The sequence below is a fragment of the Nuphar pumila genome, chromosome 12, assembly GCF_984573655.1.
Source record: "Nuphar pumila chromosome 12, dmNupPumi1.hap1.1, whole genome shotgun sequence".
Classification (NCBI taxonomy): Eukaryota; Viridiplantae; Streptophyta; class Magnoliopsida; order Nymphaeales; family Nymphaeaceae; genus Nuphar; species Nuphar pumila.
The window spans coordinates 3,467,193-3,487,218 of NC_143260.1; the positions used below are offsets into that span (position 1 = coordinate 3,467,193).

The 20,026-nt window shown below is 45.9% G+C and overlaps 1 protein-coding gene across 1 annotated transcript; it reads left to right on the plus strand.

Moving 5' to 3' along the window:
• The first annotated feature begins 4,606 nt into the window (after positions 1 to 4,606).
• LOC149819682 (microtubule-associated protein 70-2-like) lies at positions 4,607 to 17,409 on the plus strand. The gene is made up of 12 exons (XM_089982462.1): positions 4,607 to 5,185; positions 6,126 to 6,211; positions 13,517 to 13,582; positions 13,697 to 13,867; positions 13,981 to 14,151; positions 14,271 to 14,426; positions 14,552 to 14,698; positions 14,819 to 14,890; positions 14,981 to 15,322; positions 15,356 to 15,514; positions 15,610 to 15,797; positions 17,003 to 17,409. The coding sequence occupies exons 1-12, from the start codon at positions 4,975 to 4,977 to the stop codon at positions 17,019 to 17,021; spliced, it is 1,788 nt and encodes a 595-aa protein (XP_089838588.1). The 5' UTR covers positions 4,607 to 4,974; the 3' UTR covers positions 17,022 to 17,409.
• Positions 17,410 to 20,026: the final 2,617 nt, after the last annotated feature.

The window sequence follows — 20,026 nt, forward strand, 5'->3', positions numbered from 1 at the left end:
CCTTATATATTTGTTCTTTATAATTTATTTATTAATTAAGAAATATCTTTTACAGGAAGACTTTTTATCTAGACATGTTTTTCGAAACATGAAAAATGATTGACTCACTGCATTTAAAACTTATAATACAAAATATTGCAGGTTGTTGATTTTTAGCATTTTCAAAAAATGCATCTAAATATCAAAAATTCATAATCTAAAACATGGTGCTTACTAAATAAATGATTAGCATCAGATATGCAAAGTCCGATTGATGAACAACTTGATCGTTAAAGAAGGAAACTGTCAATCATCAGCTTAGATTTCGGACTTTCTTTTGGTAGGACGGCTCTCTCTCTCTCTCTCTCGGAGAGAGAGAGAGAGAGAGAGAGAGAGAGAGAGAGAGAGAGAGAGGATCATCCAACCATCAAAATTTTAGATCACTTGTTAGACCCTTTGGAAATCATAATTGGAGGGGTTTATGCTTGATTTAAACTTATGTGTGCTTATCACAGTCTACTGTGTAAAAAGTCTGTGTTAGGCATTTTTCATGCCAATGTTGTTTTTAAAAAAAAGTATGGCTCATATTGCAACAAAATTTGATGATAAATACTCAAGTATTTTCATTAAGTCAATTTGATCCAAAATATGGTTTTTATCTGCCAGGTTCAAATTATCAAGCAAAAATACACACATTAACCTATGAATTTTTAAGAGTCTCGATGAGTGACTGAAACTTTTAATGACAGGATAACCCATGTGCTAGCATATATATTAATAATATTAATTGTGGAGCAACCTTGATGGGTCTAGTTGATTCACCAAACATAGATCCAATATAGACCCTTCTCTCACCCATATGTTGGTCACACACATACACATCAATATATATAGGGTAAATATTGGCTACTGGTGAAGGTACGGAACTAATGGGCTAGAAATCATAGGTGCAAGTCGTATCAATTGAATCTAACCACGTAGATGTGTTCAACTTGGTTTTTTTGCTAAGGATCAAGCCTTTAATCATGTTTTTCTGATGTAAAAATGCGATGATCTTTTGAGTTATGAAATTTTGGTGGGCCATTGATTTTTGGATCCCTTTAAAAACCAAATTACTTGTCAGAATCAAATGATTTAAAACAAGTTTCTTACTAAACAAACCATGTACGTAGATATTTGATCTAACAAAAATGAAAATTAAAAAAAAAGTAATTTTTACTCATTAGTTTTGTACCTTCATTAGTAGCCAATATGTATATTTTATTTATTTATTGCCGTCCATACAATATGGATAGTGCTAATTTTCAATGTTTCAAGGTATATTTTATAAATAAGACATCATCTATATATGTATTCAACATGATTTATTTGCTAGGAATCAATAATTGGATCCTGTTCTTTTTGGTCAAAATTTTAAGATGTTGAATTTTGAAGCATTATAAAAACCTATTCACATGTTGCAATCGCATGATTTAAAATCTGAATCATACTAAGTAAACCATGTAGATCACATCTAATGGTCAAATTCTATAAGAACTGGAAAATAAAATAAAATAAAAATTTAAGGCTGACCACTTCCCTTTATTGAGGTCGGAAGATCTTCTACAACTTCTATGTCATGGACTCCTGGATTGGGAATTGTCTTCACAGAGAAAGTGAGAATGATGTTGCTGAAGGTGGAAGAAGCAATCATCTTGATTCAAGATGGAAGTCATTTATCTCTACGGGTATAAGTCATTCAGAGATATGATATCTACGCGGACGATGAGTATAATGGCTCAAAAGAGAGAACATTGTCCTAGAGCTGTAAACAACTCGGCTGAAAACCTACTACTGGATCTCGTCGACTCCATGAAGAATCTGTCTAATCCTCTTGCTTCAAGCAGAACACCTCTCTCTCTCTCTAGAAAAATGTTTGCTACTCATGTTTGTACGTACAAATGCATCTATATTTCCATGTTGCAAGTTGTTTTGATCTAATTGGACCTCAGAAATGGATTCAACATGTTCAAAATACAAGGGATTGGCTTTTGAATTGTGTTTAAAAAAATACATACAATTTTATGACCTAAGAAAGTATTCCACAATATTGGCCATTGGTTTTTTAAGCTTTATAAAATCTTGCATACACGATGGAGGAGGGATCAGGTGCAGTAGTACATTAAAAGTGCACAATCACATTGCACCTGATCTTTTTTTCTTAACGAGTCTGAGCTCAACTGGCTTACCAGTCCTTAATTGAGCAGTAATAACTATATATATATATATAGAGAGAGAGAGAGAGTAATGCTAGGGTGCTTGTACTCGAGCATATATAGTTTATTTGACAGGAATCATGCTTTAGATCCTGTTTTTTGGACATAAAAATAAGATTTTTTAAGTCATAAAATTTTGATGCCATTGATTTTTAAAGGTTTTAAAAAACATACATCTAAAACTTGTTTTCTACTATCTATAGGGTCTGATAACAAAAAATTTAAAAATTTGAAAATCTAAAGCTTCTATTATGTAGGAATTGCAAAAAACATGATCCACGAGTCGATTCCCACTAAATAGAGCATGCTAAACATAACTAACAGTTCAGATTTATCTTAAAACACTTCAAACTATAAGGCCTAACGAAGAAAATAAGGCCTAATATGTTTGGATCTTATATATATAGCTTAGATTTATGCCAAGGTTTTAGAGACGAAATAGGATTTTTATTTGAATAGCCTTTTGAAATTTCTGTTTTCAATAATTGAACACCATTATATATGCATTTGACATGCATTTCCCTACTCCATTCCTTAAAATCTCCGGGGAATTGAAATAATAACATATGAACAATATTTTTAATTATTATCAACGAAGGTGGTAGTACGATGTATTTTTGAATAATTGAGTAGGTAAATAATAGGGAACTCCTTATTGCTTGAGTAAATGGAATAGTATCCCAAGATTCTTCTATTGCTATCTGTTGTCTTTTATCATATGCATGTCCCTTCGCTCGCATAATCAGATATTTTTATTTTGAATTTTAGGTTTTTTTCCTCCATCCAATTCCTAAAAATTAGGTTCATCATTCTTGAGATATCAAAAGAAAAAAAGTACAAAAAAATGCTCAATATCCAAGTAATTGTTATTCACTAGTTATTCCTGATGCTTACCAAATCTAAAAAAATCCAGAAGTTATTTGTATTCTTCATGAACCCCGCCTACATTGTCATTCAATATTTTTTTACTCATTATTGGTCAAACCACATGGGCACTGAGTCTGATGTGAGTAGTTTGCTCAATCGTGTTTCATAATTAAAAAAACAGGTTCCATGGAAATACATGCCACTCAGCCAAAGAAAGATGATGAATAGTTGACCAAACTGAATACTAAATACTTCCTGGTAGATCTCCTCGAAAATCGTGAGCATGTAGATTCCAAATCCAGTATCAGGGTCCTAAGCTATTGTTCTTGAGAAATGATCGCCCATTCCTCGAATGAAGTTTTTATGGCATTCTTGAATGCAGCATACAACCCTTTGTTGTACTGCACTGTATATATAAGAATTGAACATACTATGCCCCGATTTTCTCGTTCTGCCCCCATTAAGCCTCATAGTTTAAAGTGTTTTATTATAGATCAGAAGTGTTAGAACATGCTCAATTTAGCAGAATCTACTCTTGGTTCATATTTTTTTCAAATATATATATAAAAATATATATATATATATATATTATGAGCTCAGAAAATTTGATGTCTTCTTAGCCATCGATTTTGAATCATCAGAAAAATCCTTATCAGGTTCTCATTAAACAAAACCTCTGCATCACATCTATGGTCTTATATGAGAAAAAATGCTAAAAAAAATACTAGTAGTTTTGAAGGAGCGGGAGAACGAGAAAAGGAGCAGCACCATTGCATAACTCTCTTTCTCTCTCTTTATATATATATATATATATATATGGCAATCGTTGGCGGGTCAGGTCAACAGCGGGTCAGCATACCTCAACACGAACCCGACCTATTTATTAAACGGTTAACCCGACACGACACGGTTAACCCGTTTAATAAATGGGTCGGATCAGGTAAACGGGTTGGCGGGTTAGTGGGCGGGTTGGAGGGTCGGGTTTGGGTAAACGGGTTGGCGGGTCAGGTACGAGTAAACGGGTTGGCGGGCGGGTCGGATAAACAGGTTAGCGGGCGGGTTGATGGGTCGGTTTTGGGTAAACAGGTTGACCCGCCCACCTAACCCGTTTATTAAACGGGTCAGGCGGATTGGCATAGCCCTAACACGAATCCGACCCGTTTAATAAACGGGTTAGGCGGGTCGACCCGTTTACGACACGAACTCGTTTAAGCCAAACCCGAACCCTGCTAAGAAGCGGGTTGGCGGGTCGTGTCGGATTTTGCCACTCAAATTTCCCCGCTAAATATAACGCTCACTCTTCCCTTACGCCTTTCACTTTTGCTCGCACTTTTTCTCTCTTCCTGTTTGCAGAGGGAGAAAAAAAACTGCATTTTTCTCACCCTCTCCGATAGTAAAAAATTTGCAGAGGGTTCCGTTTCTCCTGCGAACCGTAATCCTTTCTAGGGTTTCTCTGGATTTCTAGGGTTTCCGTCTCTCCGATAGAATGCCGAATCCGATCGCCGGTTTCTTCTTTGCCCCTTCCTTCCTCTGATCCTTTAAGATTTCCGGTTCCTGACCCGCTTCTCCGTCGGTTTCTGGGGTTCCTTCCTGTGTTATATCGGAATTTCTGGAGGTTTTCGATTTCCGACGAGTTCGGCATGCGGGTGGATCGAGATGGCGGTTCGTCAGCTGTGGATGCTCTGCGAGCTAGCTAGATAAGCTAGCTTCGCATTACTTCATCGATACAACTCCTCTTACGTACTGCCGAATCACTTTAGAAAGAAGATCTTTTGTAAATAGGATTGTTAGGGTTTTTTGGTTCGATTTTGATGCTTTAAGTGAGGTTCGAGGGTTTTTTCGCGTTTCCCCGTGGTTCTGTGTGGGTTTTCCGATGGCTGACTTGCAGAACGTAGGGGACTATCGGGGTGTCGAGACGCCGAAGCCGTTCCTCAGTGTTTCTGCGTCGTTTAAGAGCGAGAGCAGGAGCAGGAAGAAGACTCAGCATCTGCGATCTGGCTCCGAGGCGGAGGACTTCATCAATTTGCTGCACGGCTCGGATCCGGTGAAGATGGAGCTCAATCGGCTCGAGAACGAAGTTAAAGGTGACATTTTCGTTGGACTCTTGCTCTGCTTATTTTTTGTCCGATTGTTTTCGTTTTTCTGAAGTAATTTACTTGCATTTTCTGTCTTCCTAATTACATTGTCTGGTTTGCAGATTTTTTTTTTAGAGACTTCCTCTACTTTTTAGATGGATCTAATTTCAGGGTTTCATAGTTTCCCTCCTTGCTCGTCCAAACGCAGCTGCTTCTACCCTCTTTTCGTGTAGTTAGAGCTTGAGTGTCAGTCTGTGTGCGAATTTTAGAGTTTCTGATGTGACCTTGATTTGAAATTCAAGGTAGGTCCGAATTTTTGCAATATCTTATTTTGAATTGGTTTCAACTGTCGAGTTTTTTGGGGGATTTTCTTATTTTGAGGTTTGATTTATCTTTTTCTATTATTATTAATTGCAGTTCTGATTTCTTTGTTCATATTTTGAAGGATTTTTCGCAGGTTGTATCTATTCTTAGCCGTTTTCTTTGTTTTTCAATTTCTTGACGTTGCTAGGTTTCTCTTTTCCTATTTTTCCGTTTTTTTTCCAAAAACTGAGTTTTAGTGGTTACTTGCATTATCTGATTTTTTTTTTTTTAAATCAAACCGGATCCTTGTCTTTGGTACTTCTTATCCAAATAATAGATTGGAATTCATAGGTTCCAGTGTCAGGTAGGTGGACGTTGGATGGATAGGTCCCATGTCAGGTTTGGCAGATTTTTTGGATCAACTTGCACCGATTAGGGTCACTGGGTCTTCATATTTTGGCCTTGTATTCGTTGCACAGGTTTTGGGTGAAATCTGTGCACAGGTTAGGGCCAGTGGGTCTTCGAATTTCGTGTGGCACATTTCATGACGAAGATTAGTTGTCTCTTTGTACGTATTGTTTGCATGTGTGCGTGCGTGTGTTACATCTGATTTTAATGCCGTGCCCCGGTATTCCTTTCTGTGCAGATAAGGATAGGGAGTTGGGAGAAGCCCAGGCTGAAATCAGGGCATTGAAATTATCAGAACGTCTAAGGGAAAAAGCTATTGAAGAAGTAGGTTTTGTTTTTTAGTCATTTTGTTGTTATTATCCATCATTATCATTGTTAATTTTTTATTATTGCTGCTGTTACTACTATGGCTACAACCATTGTTCTTACCACTGAAAACATCACCAACTAATGTCATTGTTTTTCCTTTTGTTGTAGTAGTTTGTTATTTGCTATTATTATCATTTTATAAAGAACTAGATTTTCAAGTAGAATGCATTTTATAAAGCACACATTTCTCTTCATTCAGCTGTTTGGCTTTACTTTTTATTTTTTTTCGGTAAGCAAGCTGGGGTTTGGCAGACCCGTACCAGTTCATTGAATTTTAAACATCATTAACATTACAACTGAAATCACCCTCGCGGTCTTACTTTTTCCTCCTCAATGACAGCTGTCTTGTCTACCTCCCGAACTGAGCACTGCCAGTAGCTCTGAGATGAAAGTGTCATCCCTCGTGGTTTTACGCTCATTGCTGTTAAGACTGTTTTAGTCCCAGTGAGCAACCTACTACACCACCCCTCTACATGGGGTCACCAATCAGGGGGATGGTCTTCCAGACTTTCCTCATCCCCGTCCTAGCTAATCTAGCTAGTGATAAGCCCCGGGGAAATAAAACCTCCAAAACCCTCGGAGCTTGATGTGGGGAAGTGGCGGAAGACGGGGCGGTCAGCGAGCGGTGGGTGACCCACGCACAGGTCGCGCGCTGAGGGCGCAGGGGGACCTGTGGATGACAATGCGCCGCGTCAGGCCCGCGGATGAAGAGAGGTTGTGCGTGGCCTGGAGGCGTGCAAGGAAGGTGAGATGCAGCAGGGGAGGCCGCGCGCGAAGGGCACGGCGGGTGGCGCGCGGGGGCGACAGGGGCGACCGCGCGGCGCTGTGGTGCGCGGGGCGACAGGGGCGGCCGCGCGCGGAGCGCGCAGCATTGGGCACGCAGGTGCGACAGGGGCGGCCGCGCGTGGAGTGCGCGGCCTTGAGGCACGCTGGTGCGGTAGGGGTGGCCGCGCGTGAGGCGCGCGACGTTGAGCGCGTGCGCAGCCCGCAGGGCGAGACAGCAGCGGCCGCGCGTGAAGCGCGCGGCGTTGTTGCGCGCGGGGGCGACAGGGGCGACCGCGCGGGGAGCCGTGCGGCGCTGTGGCGCGCAGGGCGACAGGGGCGGCCGCGGGGTGGAGCGCCGCACAACTGAGGCTTGCGCGGGGCTTGCGGGGTTGGGAAGGGGCTGCGGGAGGAGCAGGTGCACGACGCCGTGGCTTGCTGTTGCCGAAGGTGAAGAAGAGAGATCCGGAGTCGAGAGCCACGCGATCTCCGGCCGGCCAAGGGAAGAACCACGTCCCTTGGCTACTCGCTATGCGAGTCCGTGAAATCCGGGGTTGAGAACCACGCAACCACCGGCCTGCCCAGGGGAGAACCACGCCCCTTGGCTACTCGTTGTGCGAGTCCAAGACATCCGGGGTCGAGAGCCACGCGACCACCGGCCGGCTGAAGGAAGAACCACGTCCTCCAGCTACTCATTGCATGGGTCCGGCCCAGGGCTTGCGCCTACTGGGCATGAAGGAATGAGGAAGGGAGGAGGCACAGAGTGCAACACAAACTTCACGATTCGATAATCAAACCCCCCTAGCAAGGGGGGAGGCTTATAGCCTTTACAAAACGGGCCTCTCTGGTTGGGGCGCCCAAAACCAAAATGAAGAGCCCCCAACGGCTCTCCGAAACAATCCAGACCCCTGCACAGTGCGCAGGGGTCAACCCCGAGGTGCTTTCAATGGGCGCCTGCTGAGTCTTGCCACAAAAGCCCCCTGCGGCGCACCTGCCGCAGGGGCTGCTGAGACTTGCCACAAAAGGCCCCTGCGGCGCACCTGCCGCAGGGGCTGCTGGAAGCAACCACTGCCGAAACCTGCATGCCCTCCTGTCAGCGCCCAGCCCGCTGCACGGTCGCCTACACACGCCAGTGCCACCTGCACACGCCAGAGCCTCCTCTGTGCGCCAGTGTCACCTGCACACGTCAAAGCCTCCTACGCGCGCCAGTGTCACCTGCACACGCCAACTCTGCCTCCAATGCACGGCTTGGAGACTGCGCTTTGTTGCTGCAGTCCACCTTGTAGAGGCGTGTCAATTGCTTGGTCTGGAGGCCCTGCACATGCCAGCGCCACCTGTGTGGCCCGTTGCACACGCCAGTGCCACCTGCGTGGCCTGGTGCAGACGCCCCCCTGCGGTTTGCCCAGCACAGCCCTGTTGGGCGAGGTCCCACAGGCGTATGGCCTGCCGTTCTGGTGGGTGTGCCCGCCTACGCAGCTCGTCGAGCGGGTCGTCCGAGGCAGGTCATAACACTCCACTACGCTTCCGCTCTACCTTGTCCTCAAGGTGTTGTATTGCTCCGCAGGGCGCCGAGTGCGGCGCGTGCAATGATGAGCCAACCGCATTGGATTCAAAGACGATGGGTGTGGGTTCACGCATGTGACTGCACAGGAGATGGTCATGGGTGGCGCGACTGGCTGAACTAGCACCAATAGACTGCAAGGCCGCTACTTTGATACGTTGGTGCCTAAGCCTAGGCACGTGAAGATGCAAATTGGGTGAGTGCGGCGACAGGGCCCGCCTTGGTCTACCGCCGCTTTGACAGCTCGTGCTGCGGGACTTGGTGCGTGCAGGGATGAAGGGATGGTTGATTCTGTTCCCTTCGACCCTCCACCACCCCCAATGACCCGGCTAACCTCCTGGATCGAAGGGGAAGCTATCCCTTTCGCCCCGCAGCCTGATGGTCCTTCCTTGCTCGAGCTTGAGCGTGCCTTCATGCTGTTTTGGTGCGGGAGCGCCTTGGCGCGTGCGAGGCCGCGTGTCGCAAGGGGGGTATAGTCGCGCTGGTGCGCAAGGCACAGCGCACTGCTGTGGGACGCAGTTGGCACGCAGTCGCTTGTTGTAGGCATGACCACGGGCAGGGAGGACCGAACAGCTAAGGGCTCGCTTGCGTTGGGCTGCACGCTGGTGTACGCATGCAGACAGCGGAATGCCTGGCAGTGCGGTGCGCCACCTTGGTGCGGAGAGGCGAACTCGCTTCGGCACATGGGGGGATCGCTTTGCAGGTGCGCGGCAATGGAGCGGGCGGGGGAGGCTGAGCGCGCGCGGAGGACACCGTGCGGATGGCGGCGCGCGCCTTGCCTGGGACGATGGAGACGTGCGCGCAGTGACGTGCGCAGGCTTGCTCACGAAGACACCCGCCTGGCCGCTCATGGAGTCTCGAGTGCAGGAAACAGTGTGCCGGGTCATGCGAGGTGACAACACGCTGCAGCAAGCAAGGGTGTGTGACGAAGTCACACCAAGTGGAAGCGCATGCTCGGGCGAGTTCCAAAACTGGTGCGTGAGGCCACAGTGGGAGTGTACGGGTAGGCACGCGGAGTGCAGCCGACGATGCCCAAGAGGGCCCAGGCGTTGGCGGGCGGAGGCGCGCCCCCAGGTACATGCGACGAAGTGCGCTGTCTTGGGGTACAGGGGCGCACACACCTCCATGCCCGCAGCACGCATGGTGGGGAGGTGATGTGTGTGCGGCGAAACTGCCAGCATTGCGGGAGGCTCAGGTGCGGCCACGTGCGCCAGGCTGCTCAGAGAGGAACATGTGCGGACAACAGCCCACGTGGCGGCGCACGGAGATGGCACGTTGGAGCTGGTGAGGGCCTGCGATGCCGGCATGCCTCGAGGAGGTGCGGGCTGGTCAACATGCGCGTTCTGGCCTGCCTGGTGGGGAGTCCGAGCTGCCTTCACCGGCCGCACTAATGCCTCCAAGTAGGATTTATGGGGAGCTTCTATGCTCTGGGAGGCTGCTGCCTTGGGGTACCTCTGGTAGCGGGGACGCGGCATGGTTGCTTGCGGTGCTCGCAGGAGCAAAGGCCGGGGATCATGCATGGCTGGTGCACTAGACATGGGTACATGCGATGGTTGTGGGTTGGGCTCCTCCAAGAAGTACGTGGCTAGGTTGGCATCCTGTAATAGCTCATCTTCACGTTTCACTGAATTATGGAATTCACCCATCCCTCTTCGTTGACCCGATACCCATTCCCTTTCATAGGCCGCTGTGACCCTTACCAGTTTCTTGCAACCACAGGTAAGCACCTGGATGACCACCCTTGTCTCAAAAACGGTTGCTCCCATCAGCTCCCACTGGAGCTTTTCTAGTGCCTTGTCGATGTCCCTCAGGTACACTCTTTCATTCGGATCCAAGGCGTCCTTTTCTTGCTCACTCACCAGCCCGTAGAGACGACGAATTCTATCATTCCAGTCAATCAGTTGCCGCATGTCTGAGACCCTATTTGATTCGCACATTCTTTTCAGCCCGCGAACCATCCGTGCGGCTAACTCCATGCTGGCATGAACCAGTACTTGGAATCCTTCCATCTGTTGCGCTACACGAACTCTACTATTTGCAGCCTCACCCTTGGCGCTCAATGTGGCAATTTTCAGTGCCATTCCTTCCATTTCTCTGTTATGCTCCCTCTGGAATATGCAGCACTTGTGTTCCAGCTTCTCCAACTGGCGTTGAATCGCCTCCATCGCGTCCGGTGAGGTGCGGGGATCCTGTCCGTGTGCCACCCCCTAGGTAGAAGAAGGCAGGGGCACTACTGCGCCCGCTGGTTGTCCGCAGCGTGCGGTAGCTAGGAGCCACGGTCCTGCGAGTGGTTGCATGCCTAGTGGAATGCCGCAAGGGGTGCGCAGGCGCACAGGTAACAGCTGAAGTGCGCGAGCGGCCTGCGGTGGCTGTCCGCGCTACCGCTCACATTGGTGTGCGCAGGTGCATGTGCACCGAGACAGCTCACAGGGGCACACAAGGTGCGGAGCACTGCGTCAGGGCTGCCCGACAGACTAAGTTGGCGCGCGTAGGTGCTTGAGATGCGGCACGCGGCGGCAGCAAGTGTGCTGGCGATAGCACTCGTTCCGCTATGCAGGCACTTCGCGAAGCGAGTGGGGGCAACAACAGGAGTGCACACGCTGTGTAGGGTACGCCAATGCCTATGAGGACATGCGTTGCACTCCCAAAAAGCTCCAACAGAGCGTAAGTTCGCTCTGATACCAAGTTGATAAGCCCCGGGGAAATAAAACCTCCAAAACCCTCGGAGCTTGATGTGGGGAAGTGGCGGAAGACGGGGCAGTCAGCGAGCGGTGGGTGACCCACGCACAGGTCGCGCGCTGAGGGCGCAGGGGGACCTGCGGATGACAATGCGCCGCGTCAGGCCCGCGGATGAAGAGAGGTTGTGCGTGGCCTGGAGGCGTGCAAGGAAGGTGAGATGCAGCAGGGGAGGCCGCGCGCGAAGGGCACGGCGGGTGGCGCGCGGGGGCGACCGCGCGGCGCTGTGGTGCGTGGGGCGACAGGGGCGGCCGCGCGTGGAGTGTGCGGCCTTGAGGCACGCTGGTGCGGTAGGGGTGGCCGCGCGTGAGGCGCGCGGCGTTGAGCGCGTGCGCAGCCCGCAGGGCGAGACAGCAGCGGCCGCGCGTGAAGCGCGCGGCGTTGTTGCGCGTGGGGGCGACCGTGCGGCGCTGTGGCGCGCGGGGCGTTGAGGCACGCGGGGTGGAGCGCCGCACAGCTGAGGCTTGCGCGGGGCTTGCGGGGTTGGGAAGGGGCTGTGGGAGGAGCAGGTGCACGACGCCGTGGCCTGCTGCTGCCGAAGGTGAAGAAGAGAGATCCGGAGTCGAGAGCCACGCGATCTCCGGCCGGCCAAGGGAAGAACCACGTCCCTTGGCTACTCGCTATGCGAGTCCGTGAAATCCGGGGTTGAGAACCACGCAACCACCGGCCTGCCCAGGGGAGAACCACGCCCCTTGGCTACTCGCTGTGCGAGTCCAAGACATCCGGGGTCGAGAGCCACGCGACCACCGGCCGGCTGAAGGAAGAACCACGTCCTCCAGCTACCCACTGCATGGGTCCGGCCCAGGGCTTGCGCCTACTGGGCATGAAGGAATGAGGAAGGGAGGAGGCACCGAGTGCAACACAAACTTCACGATTCGATAATCAACCCCCCCCCAGCAAGGGGGGAGGCTTATAGCCTTTACAAAACGGGCCTCCCTGGTTGGGGCACCCAAAACCAAAATAAAGAGCCTCCAACGGCTCTCTGAAACAAACCAGACCCCTGCACAGTGCGCAGGGGTCAGCCCCGAGGTGCTTTCAATGGGCGCCTGCTGAGTCTTGCCACAAAAGCCCCCTGCGGCGCACCTGCTGCAGGGGCTGCTGAGACTTGCCACAAAAGGCCCCTGCGGCGCACCTGCCGCAGGGGCTGCTGGAAGCAACCACTGCCGAAACCTGCATGCCCTCCTGTCAGCGCCCAGCCCGCTGCACGGTCGCCTGCACACGCCAGAGCCTCCTCTGTGCGCCAGTGTCACCTGCACACGTCAAAGCCTCCTGCGCGCGCCAGTGTCACCTGCACACGCCAACTCTGCCTCCCATGCATGGCTTGGAGACTGCGCTTTGTTGCTGCAGTCCACCTTGTGGAGGCGTGTCAATTGCTTGGTCTGGAGGCCCTGCACATGCCAGCGCCACCTGTGTGGCCCGCTGCACACGCCAGTGCCACCTGCGTGGCCTGGTGCACATGCCAGTGCTACCTGCATGGCCTGGTGCAGACGCCCCCCTGCGGTTTGCCCAGCACAGCCCTGTTGGGCGAGGTCCCACAGGCGTATGGCCTGCCGTTTTGGTGGGTGTGCCCGCCTACGCAGCTCGCCGAGCGGGTCGTCCGAGGCAGGTCGTAACACTAGCGACTTGGCCAAAAAAATGGTATAACTGTATCCTTTTGCTATCTTTACATTTCTGTAACTGTACAAAATTTGACCTAGCTGTACATGAATATCTCCTACCCTGTTTTGGCCTTCCAAAAACTGTCACACCTTATGCACCAGGTCTGGTCTTTCTGATTCAATCATACGACTGGTCTCTTGGCTAAAATTCTGTAAAATCATCTGTTATCCCCTCCATTCCTTTTCCTCCATCGCCCCCTCTTTTGAATAACAGCCAGCTTCCACAAAATGTCCTATGTGTTTGGCTATACTTTTTAGTTTTTAATTATTCATTATCATCTGACAGAGGGCGACAGACTCGTGATATTTGTTAGGGATTTATAGCTTTGCGTCATCATGTTTTTCTAAAGCTCTTGTCTCTTTGATTCTCCCCAACCTCGACAATAAAATATGTTGCATTCTCTTGTGAGAGTAGTCTTTGTTATTCAAGGTGATTATTATCAAGATTTTTTTCTAGGTCTTGAATCATTGATTATTTTAACCTTTTCACTTTGAATCTGCATAACAATTTCCCTTTTTCTTCTTCTCATTTTTTGCTTTCAGCTTACAGATGAGCTGAAAAAGGTGGATGATAAGCTGAAGACAACTGAAGCTCTTCTTGAAAACAAGGCAAGTGATCTTTTGATTTCTGTTTGTTTCTTGATGGAAATTGTCTGTTATCTATTTGGATGAATATTTCAGTTTATGTTCAATCCTACATAATATGCATTTCATTTCCTGCAGAATCTTGAGATCAAGAAGTTAAATGATGAGAAGAAAGCAGCGTTGGCAGCACAGTTTTCGGCAGAAGCAACTCTTCGAAGAGTCCATGCAGCTCAGAAAGATGATGAAATGCCTCCAATTGAGGCCATCATTACACCACTTGAAGCAGAACTTAAACTTGCTCGGCTGGAGGTAGGTTGCATTGCTTTGAATTGTTCTTGATGTTGTATAGTGTATACCACCAATTCTGGCATATAGAAATGTATTTGTTCTAGTGTAGTGGTTAACAAATGTTCTCTTTCCAGGCTGCCAAGCTGCAGGATGACAACCGAGCACTTGACCGACTTACGAAATCAAAAGAAGCAGCTTTGCTTGAAGCAGAGAGAACTGTTCAGCTAGCATTGGCAAAGGCCTCTTTGGTTGATGATTTGCAAAACAAGAACCAAGAACTGATGAAACAGATTGAGATTTGCCAGGTGTTCTTCCTATTTCCCTTTTTGTGTGGTCTATACATTGATTCCATTGGTTAGCAGAGTCCATCCATACTGAACCTATGGTCCATTATTGTCTTACTTCTTGGCCTCCCATGTGCCAGGAGGAAAATAAGATTCTGGATAAATTGCTCAGGCAGAAGATTGCAGAGGTCGAAAAACTGAGTCAAACTGTTCGAGAGCTTGAGGAGGCTGTTCTTTCTGGTGGTGCAGCTGCAAATGCTGTGCGTGATTACCAGCGGAAGGTTCAGGAGATGAATGTAAGAATGTCTTGCTCCTCTTGAAATGTTATGCACGTGAAATATCGCTGCTTTTTTCACTATTAGAAGTTTATTAGAAAATGGTCATAGCAGTTCCCCTTTTTCCCTTTCCCCTATTTCTACAGGATGAGAGAAAAACTATCGACCGGGAATTGGCTCGTGCAAAGGTTACAGCAAATCGGGTAGCGGTGGTAGTTGCAAATGAATGGAAAGATTCCAATGACAAAGTAATGCCTGTAAAACAATGGCTTGAAGAAAGAAGATTTATGCAGGTCTAAAATGAAATTTTCAAAAAGTTTTCCCTTGTAAATACTTTTTCCCCCTTGATAAGAAATAATTCCTTTAGGATTCAATTTTTGCTCGTGAATTATAAGTTTATTCTTTCTCTTTAGGGGGAAATGCAGCAGCTTCGTGACAAACTTGCTATAGTAGAAAGAACTGCAAAGTCTGAAGCCCAGCTGAAAGTGAGTATTATTTTGCAAGTGGTGTTTCTATTTTGTTCTGCATGAAATTTTCTGATTATTTTCTGTTTCTCTTGTGTGCTATTTGCAAAGGAGAAATATCTATTACGACTCAAAGTTTTGGAAGAAAGTTTGAGGGCTTTATCAAACGTTAATGCCCGAACATCTGATGGACGAACTGTGAGCAATGGTCCTTCACGACGACAATCACTTGGTGGAGCAGAAAATTTGGCGAGAACATCTTCAAATGGCTTTTCTTCAAGGAGAACCCCTGCAGCTCATTATGGTTCTGCAACTCCAAACAGTGTCACCACAGTATTGAAGCATGCCAAGGGTTCTTCAAAGTCCTTTGATGGAGGCAGTCGGCCGTTGGACCGAGCCAAGCTTTTGTCAAATGGTACAGGGTCCAACTCTCCAGTTAACAAAGTTGATGGGGTTAGGGATAATGAGATCCATACCACTTGGAAGGACAACCCAGATGGGAAACCAAGTGAGACAGCAAAAACAGATCCTGATGATTATGTACCTGGGTTACTGTATGATATGTTGCAAAAAGAGGTCATAACTTTGAGGAAGGCTAGTCATGAGAAGGATCAAAGCCTCAAGGACAAGGATGATGCGATTGAGGTTATTGATTTCGTTATATTGTAATCCTTTTTTTTTCCTTCATAAGATCTCTCTTTACCCTTGATGCCAATCTCTTAGACTTTATCTTCAAACAGATGCTAGCGAAAAAGGTGGAGACTTTGACAAAAGCAATGGAGGTTGAGGCCAAGAAAATGCGAAGAGAAGTAGCTGCCATGGAAAAGGAAGTAGCTGCGATGAGAACTGAGAAGGGATGTGATCTAAGGGCCCGTTGCCTTGGGAGTTCAAAAGGACCTGTAAATAGCTCCCAACTGCTTCCTGGGAGGTACAATATACTATCCATGCTGACTTTGTTATAATCCACTTCGTTATAGGTTTGAAATCCTTTGTATTATGGGTAGAATAGCTTTTACAGTCTCATTTGGAAGTCTTATCCCCTAGAATTCCAAAATTATTGAGTGTGAACCAAACCTAGTCTAGAAGTTCATATTGATTGCTACTTGGTTAATGTCAAGTTTTGAAATCAGCCGGTATTCACTTGTTTTATATTCATTGTTGAGATAACTGGTCTTGAAAATTTTCACCTACATCATCATATTATAGGTTGAAGTTGTCCTTATGAACTGCTAAAGAGATATACGGTTCTTTTAACATATATCCCATTGTTTGTTGGATGATGGTGTCAATTAACTTGTCTCCCATTGTTTACAGAATGTTCAGATGAAATATGGTACTTTGCATGTTTTTTTTTGTGAGAATTAATGCTCCATTTTTAATTTATTAACCATCGACTCATCGAGTCTATGGCTGAGCTGAACCAAAATCTAGTCAAACCCTGACTAAGCTAATGTTCTTATTTTAGGATATTTAGGTGCTTTAACCACCAAAGGATAACACATATTCCTAAAGCACATGTCCAATTAGCATTGTCTAGACACAATTAACTTCAGAATCAGGAAGTTTCTATGGATATGGCCAGCTGATCCAGGTTATCCAGATCCAATTTAGAAGTTTATGTAGATCTCAGACCTTTTAGGAAGAAGAATTTTTAAAAATAGAGCAAACAATGCAGAATGACCAAGATATTAGATATGCTATAGAATGCGGACCGCTGTACAGAATATCCTTCTGGCAGGTTGTACATCAACTTCAATGGTTGATAAGAAACTAAACTTCAATTCTGGTAAAAATTGAACCAGAAAGTAGTGTGCTGTTGTCCAGTCCCACCAACTGATGTGGAAGACTTCAAGCCTACACGAGATTTCTGAAGGGTTGGATATCATGCTAAGATATCCCTCTTTTCCCTTTTCCTTTCAAATGAAGTGTTAGTTAATTGTTACAAAGCACCACAGATTGCATCTTTGAATCAATCGTTTAATAAATTACTGTCTAGAGATTTAAAATATAGATGGTGAGGAACCCATTCTCATACAAGCTATTAAAATTATTATTGTTTCAAGTTCCTTTTTCTTTGCAAGTAATAGCTGACTGACTGGGATTTTACTCATTCTTTTTTTTAAATTTTAACAGGAACATGAGAAATACATAATCCAGCAGGGCACGGCCATGGCTCAATCGTGATTCGGGCAGAATGGCTGCTTTGTTTCATTCTTACATAATTATTTCTTTTCCTTTTCCCTCTAATTGCTTATACACACTGGCTCACGTCTGCCTGGCGTTGAAGAAACGGGGTGGCTCGAGTTTGGCAGGTTTTTGGGTTCTGTTCTTTCATTTGGGTTGACATAGTGGCCTGTTGGGTGTGTAACGGGTATGTAATGTTGGTGGTGGTGGTGGTGTGTGTGTGTGTGTGTGTTTTGCTCGTTATTTTGGGTTGCATGCCTTGTTAGCCGGCCAGTCTGATTTGCAAACAGCTAACATGCATGTACAAATGTTCTATTTGTGAATATGCTGTACTAATATCAGTAGGAAATTGTTTCCGAGTGATTCTGAGACCTTGAGAGTCAATCATCAGGAGCGCGGTGCACACACACAGAGGAAGGGGATGGTGGCCAAGCATCTATTGTGAATTCCATTATCCAAGCTTCATAAACCAGAAACCAGTACAAAAAAAATATGGTTTCCCAATCACGAGACAGGTTGCCAAACCCCAAGCCGAGCCTGATGGAATAAAACTCCTGAAGCAAACCTCCATACCAGCGTTTGAACCAAGATTGCCATAAAAGGTAATGGAAATAGGAAATGTCTCGGAAGGAAACAAGAAACAGGACATTTTTAGGCTCATGGGAAATGTGTATAATTACATAGATTTAAGCTCCAAAAAATAAAATCTAACATTTGGATCATGTTTATCCTGTTTTATTTGTTATATTCGTGTGTTAAAGTTGATTCAAACATATTTATACCATTTTTAAACCAGTCTTATCTTCATGAATTGCGAGCCATTGATTTTTCACCCTCCCAAAAATAATCTTAGTGTATTAGATATGATGAGGCCTTCTAACATAGTAAATAAATGATGCTAAACACATCTGCACGGTTACATTTAACATTTGGTGACTAGATCCATACAAACAAGAGTGTGTACAGAACCATATATGGTATCATGGTTCCGATAAAACACCAATAGGTGGATGATTAAATCATATAATCCCCAAGAAGCCATATTACTGGATTGCTTTAGTATGTCAATATGCCAAGCTAGAAAATGGAAGCCCTGGTGTAACAAGTGAAAATTTAGTGCATGGTATGCAGCAGCAATGGGATTTGCAAAGCTATGCTGAAGCATCCTGTTTGAAGCAATTCCTCGAGTTCCAAGTGATTCAGGGTGCATCTGCGTGCATTGGAAAGGAGCTGTTCCTCCATAAACCGGCCAGACGTGGTATAAACAAACATGGGAGTTTCAACAGGGGGCTTCAACGTTGTTCTAGACTCCTTTCATAGCGCACAAATGCACCCCCAAACCTTTTCTCTTCTCCATTCAGAATAGAGAAACTGTTCTTGGAATCGGAGAACTGGTTGTGCTGGCTTTGCCTGCCATACTGGTGGCGTAAAACCGTGACGCCCACATTGTCTCCCAGGAAACCTCCAGCTTTGCCTTATGGGAGTGCCCACAAGGGGGTTCGAACTCAAGATATGCTATCCCCCTATCCATGAGCCCAAGGCCATGTGGGCAACACCCTGGGGTCAAACACACCCTCAAACTTACAGGGGAAAGAAGAAACGAAGCTGACTATGATAAGCAATTCAAGGCATAGCGATACTGTATGATAACATGTAAGCAACGATATCCAGCACACCATGATAACGAAGCTCTAGTTCATGAAAACCTTTTGAGTGGTGAACTTCTGGCAGCTTAAACCAGCAATGAAGAACTAAAGTTGGTCATCTTAAATAGTCTAACCCATGATAATGGTAGCCTCTTTCTTTCTGAATTCGGAAGTCCCTTTTTTTCTCTCTCTGCTTGTGTCCATGGTTTTTGGGGAATTGGTGGGAAAGTATAGTTGGAGTTTTTGAAAGGAAAAAGCAAGGCAACTTCTGCCTGCCTCTTGTTTGGTGTATAGTGACAAAAGTTAAAAACTGCAAAATCTCGGCAGGCAAAAAACTCTGGAGATTTTGAAAATTTTCATAAATCTCGCATTTTTTTGGCGAACTCTTGGGAATAAAAATTATTTTTTATAAGAAAATATAAATAAAATATATTTATAAAAAACTTGGAGGTTTTCACGTTAAATATCCTTTAAAAATATAAATATCGTGATATTTGTCACGGTTTGAAAATCTTAGAAGAAATTGTTGTTTTAAACTTTCAGGCAATTTCTCGGTGATATTTTTTTATAAATATCGCAATACTTGCCACACAGTTTTGGTGTTCAATCTATGTTTTTTTTTGCTATTGACAATCTGACATTTCTAAATTTCCTTTGCCATAAAAATATTTAACTTGGTTTCTTTTACCAAATTGTCAGGCCAATATGTGTTGAAGTGAAAATTATATTATACAGTTTCACACGTGTGCTTAGAGAAGAAATCCTCTCAACATTGAGTACTCTCTCTCTCTCTCAAAGTTATCTAAATTTGGTAGTTTTTTCCCCAAGACTGTATGGCAACGTCTTTCCACTGGAAAGAGTTTGTTAAAGCTGTAACTTGAATTGATCATAGTATGGGAAAAAACTTTTGACGCTATTCACTTATGAATTATGATAGAGATCAGCTTATTCTGGTATTACTTACTTTTGCAACATGTGTTCCAGTTATCCAGAATTCTAAAATTTTTGACATAAAATTTGGATGAGAATTATAGTGTACTATTTTTTTTTATGACGAGGAACCCTCTCTGAAGATTGGAAAACCCCGAGTGAGGCCCATGACCACCCTGCCTTACGTGGTCCACCTCTGAAAGCTACGGCCACATCGCTTTCATCTTATTTTGTATCCAGCCATAACCTCAGCCACCTTGTGCAGATAATGAAGCATTAGTTTAACCTTAGTAGAGAAAGTTGAGCTAGAGGATAGAAAAGTTGCTACAGTACCGTGCTCTACTTCCGTCGTGTTTTGAGTGGCAGCTGGAACTGCTCCTAGCATTGATGAGCAGGT

Excerpts from the sequence above, each read along its gene's own strand:
- LOC149819682 (XM_089982462.1), top strand. The coding sequence starts at position 4,975 with ATGGCTGACTTGCAGAACGTAGGGGACTATCGGGGTGTCGAGACGCCG. Across the intron at positions 14,427-14,551 it reads GGAAGGTTCAGGAGATGAAT|GATGAGAGAAAAACTATCGA; the intron begins GTAAGAATGTCT and ends CTATTTCTACAG. Across the intron at positions 15,515-15,609 it reads ACAAGGATGATGCGATTGAG|ATGCTAGCGAAAAAGGTGGA; the intron begins GTTATTGATTTC and ends ATCTTCAAACAG.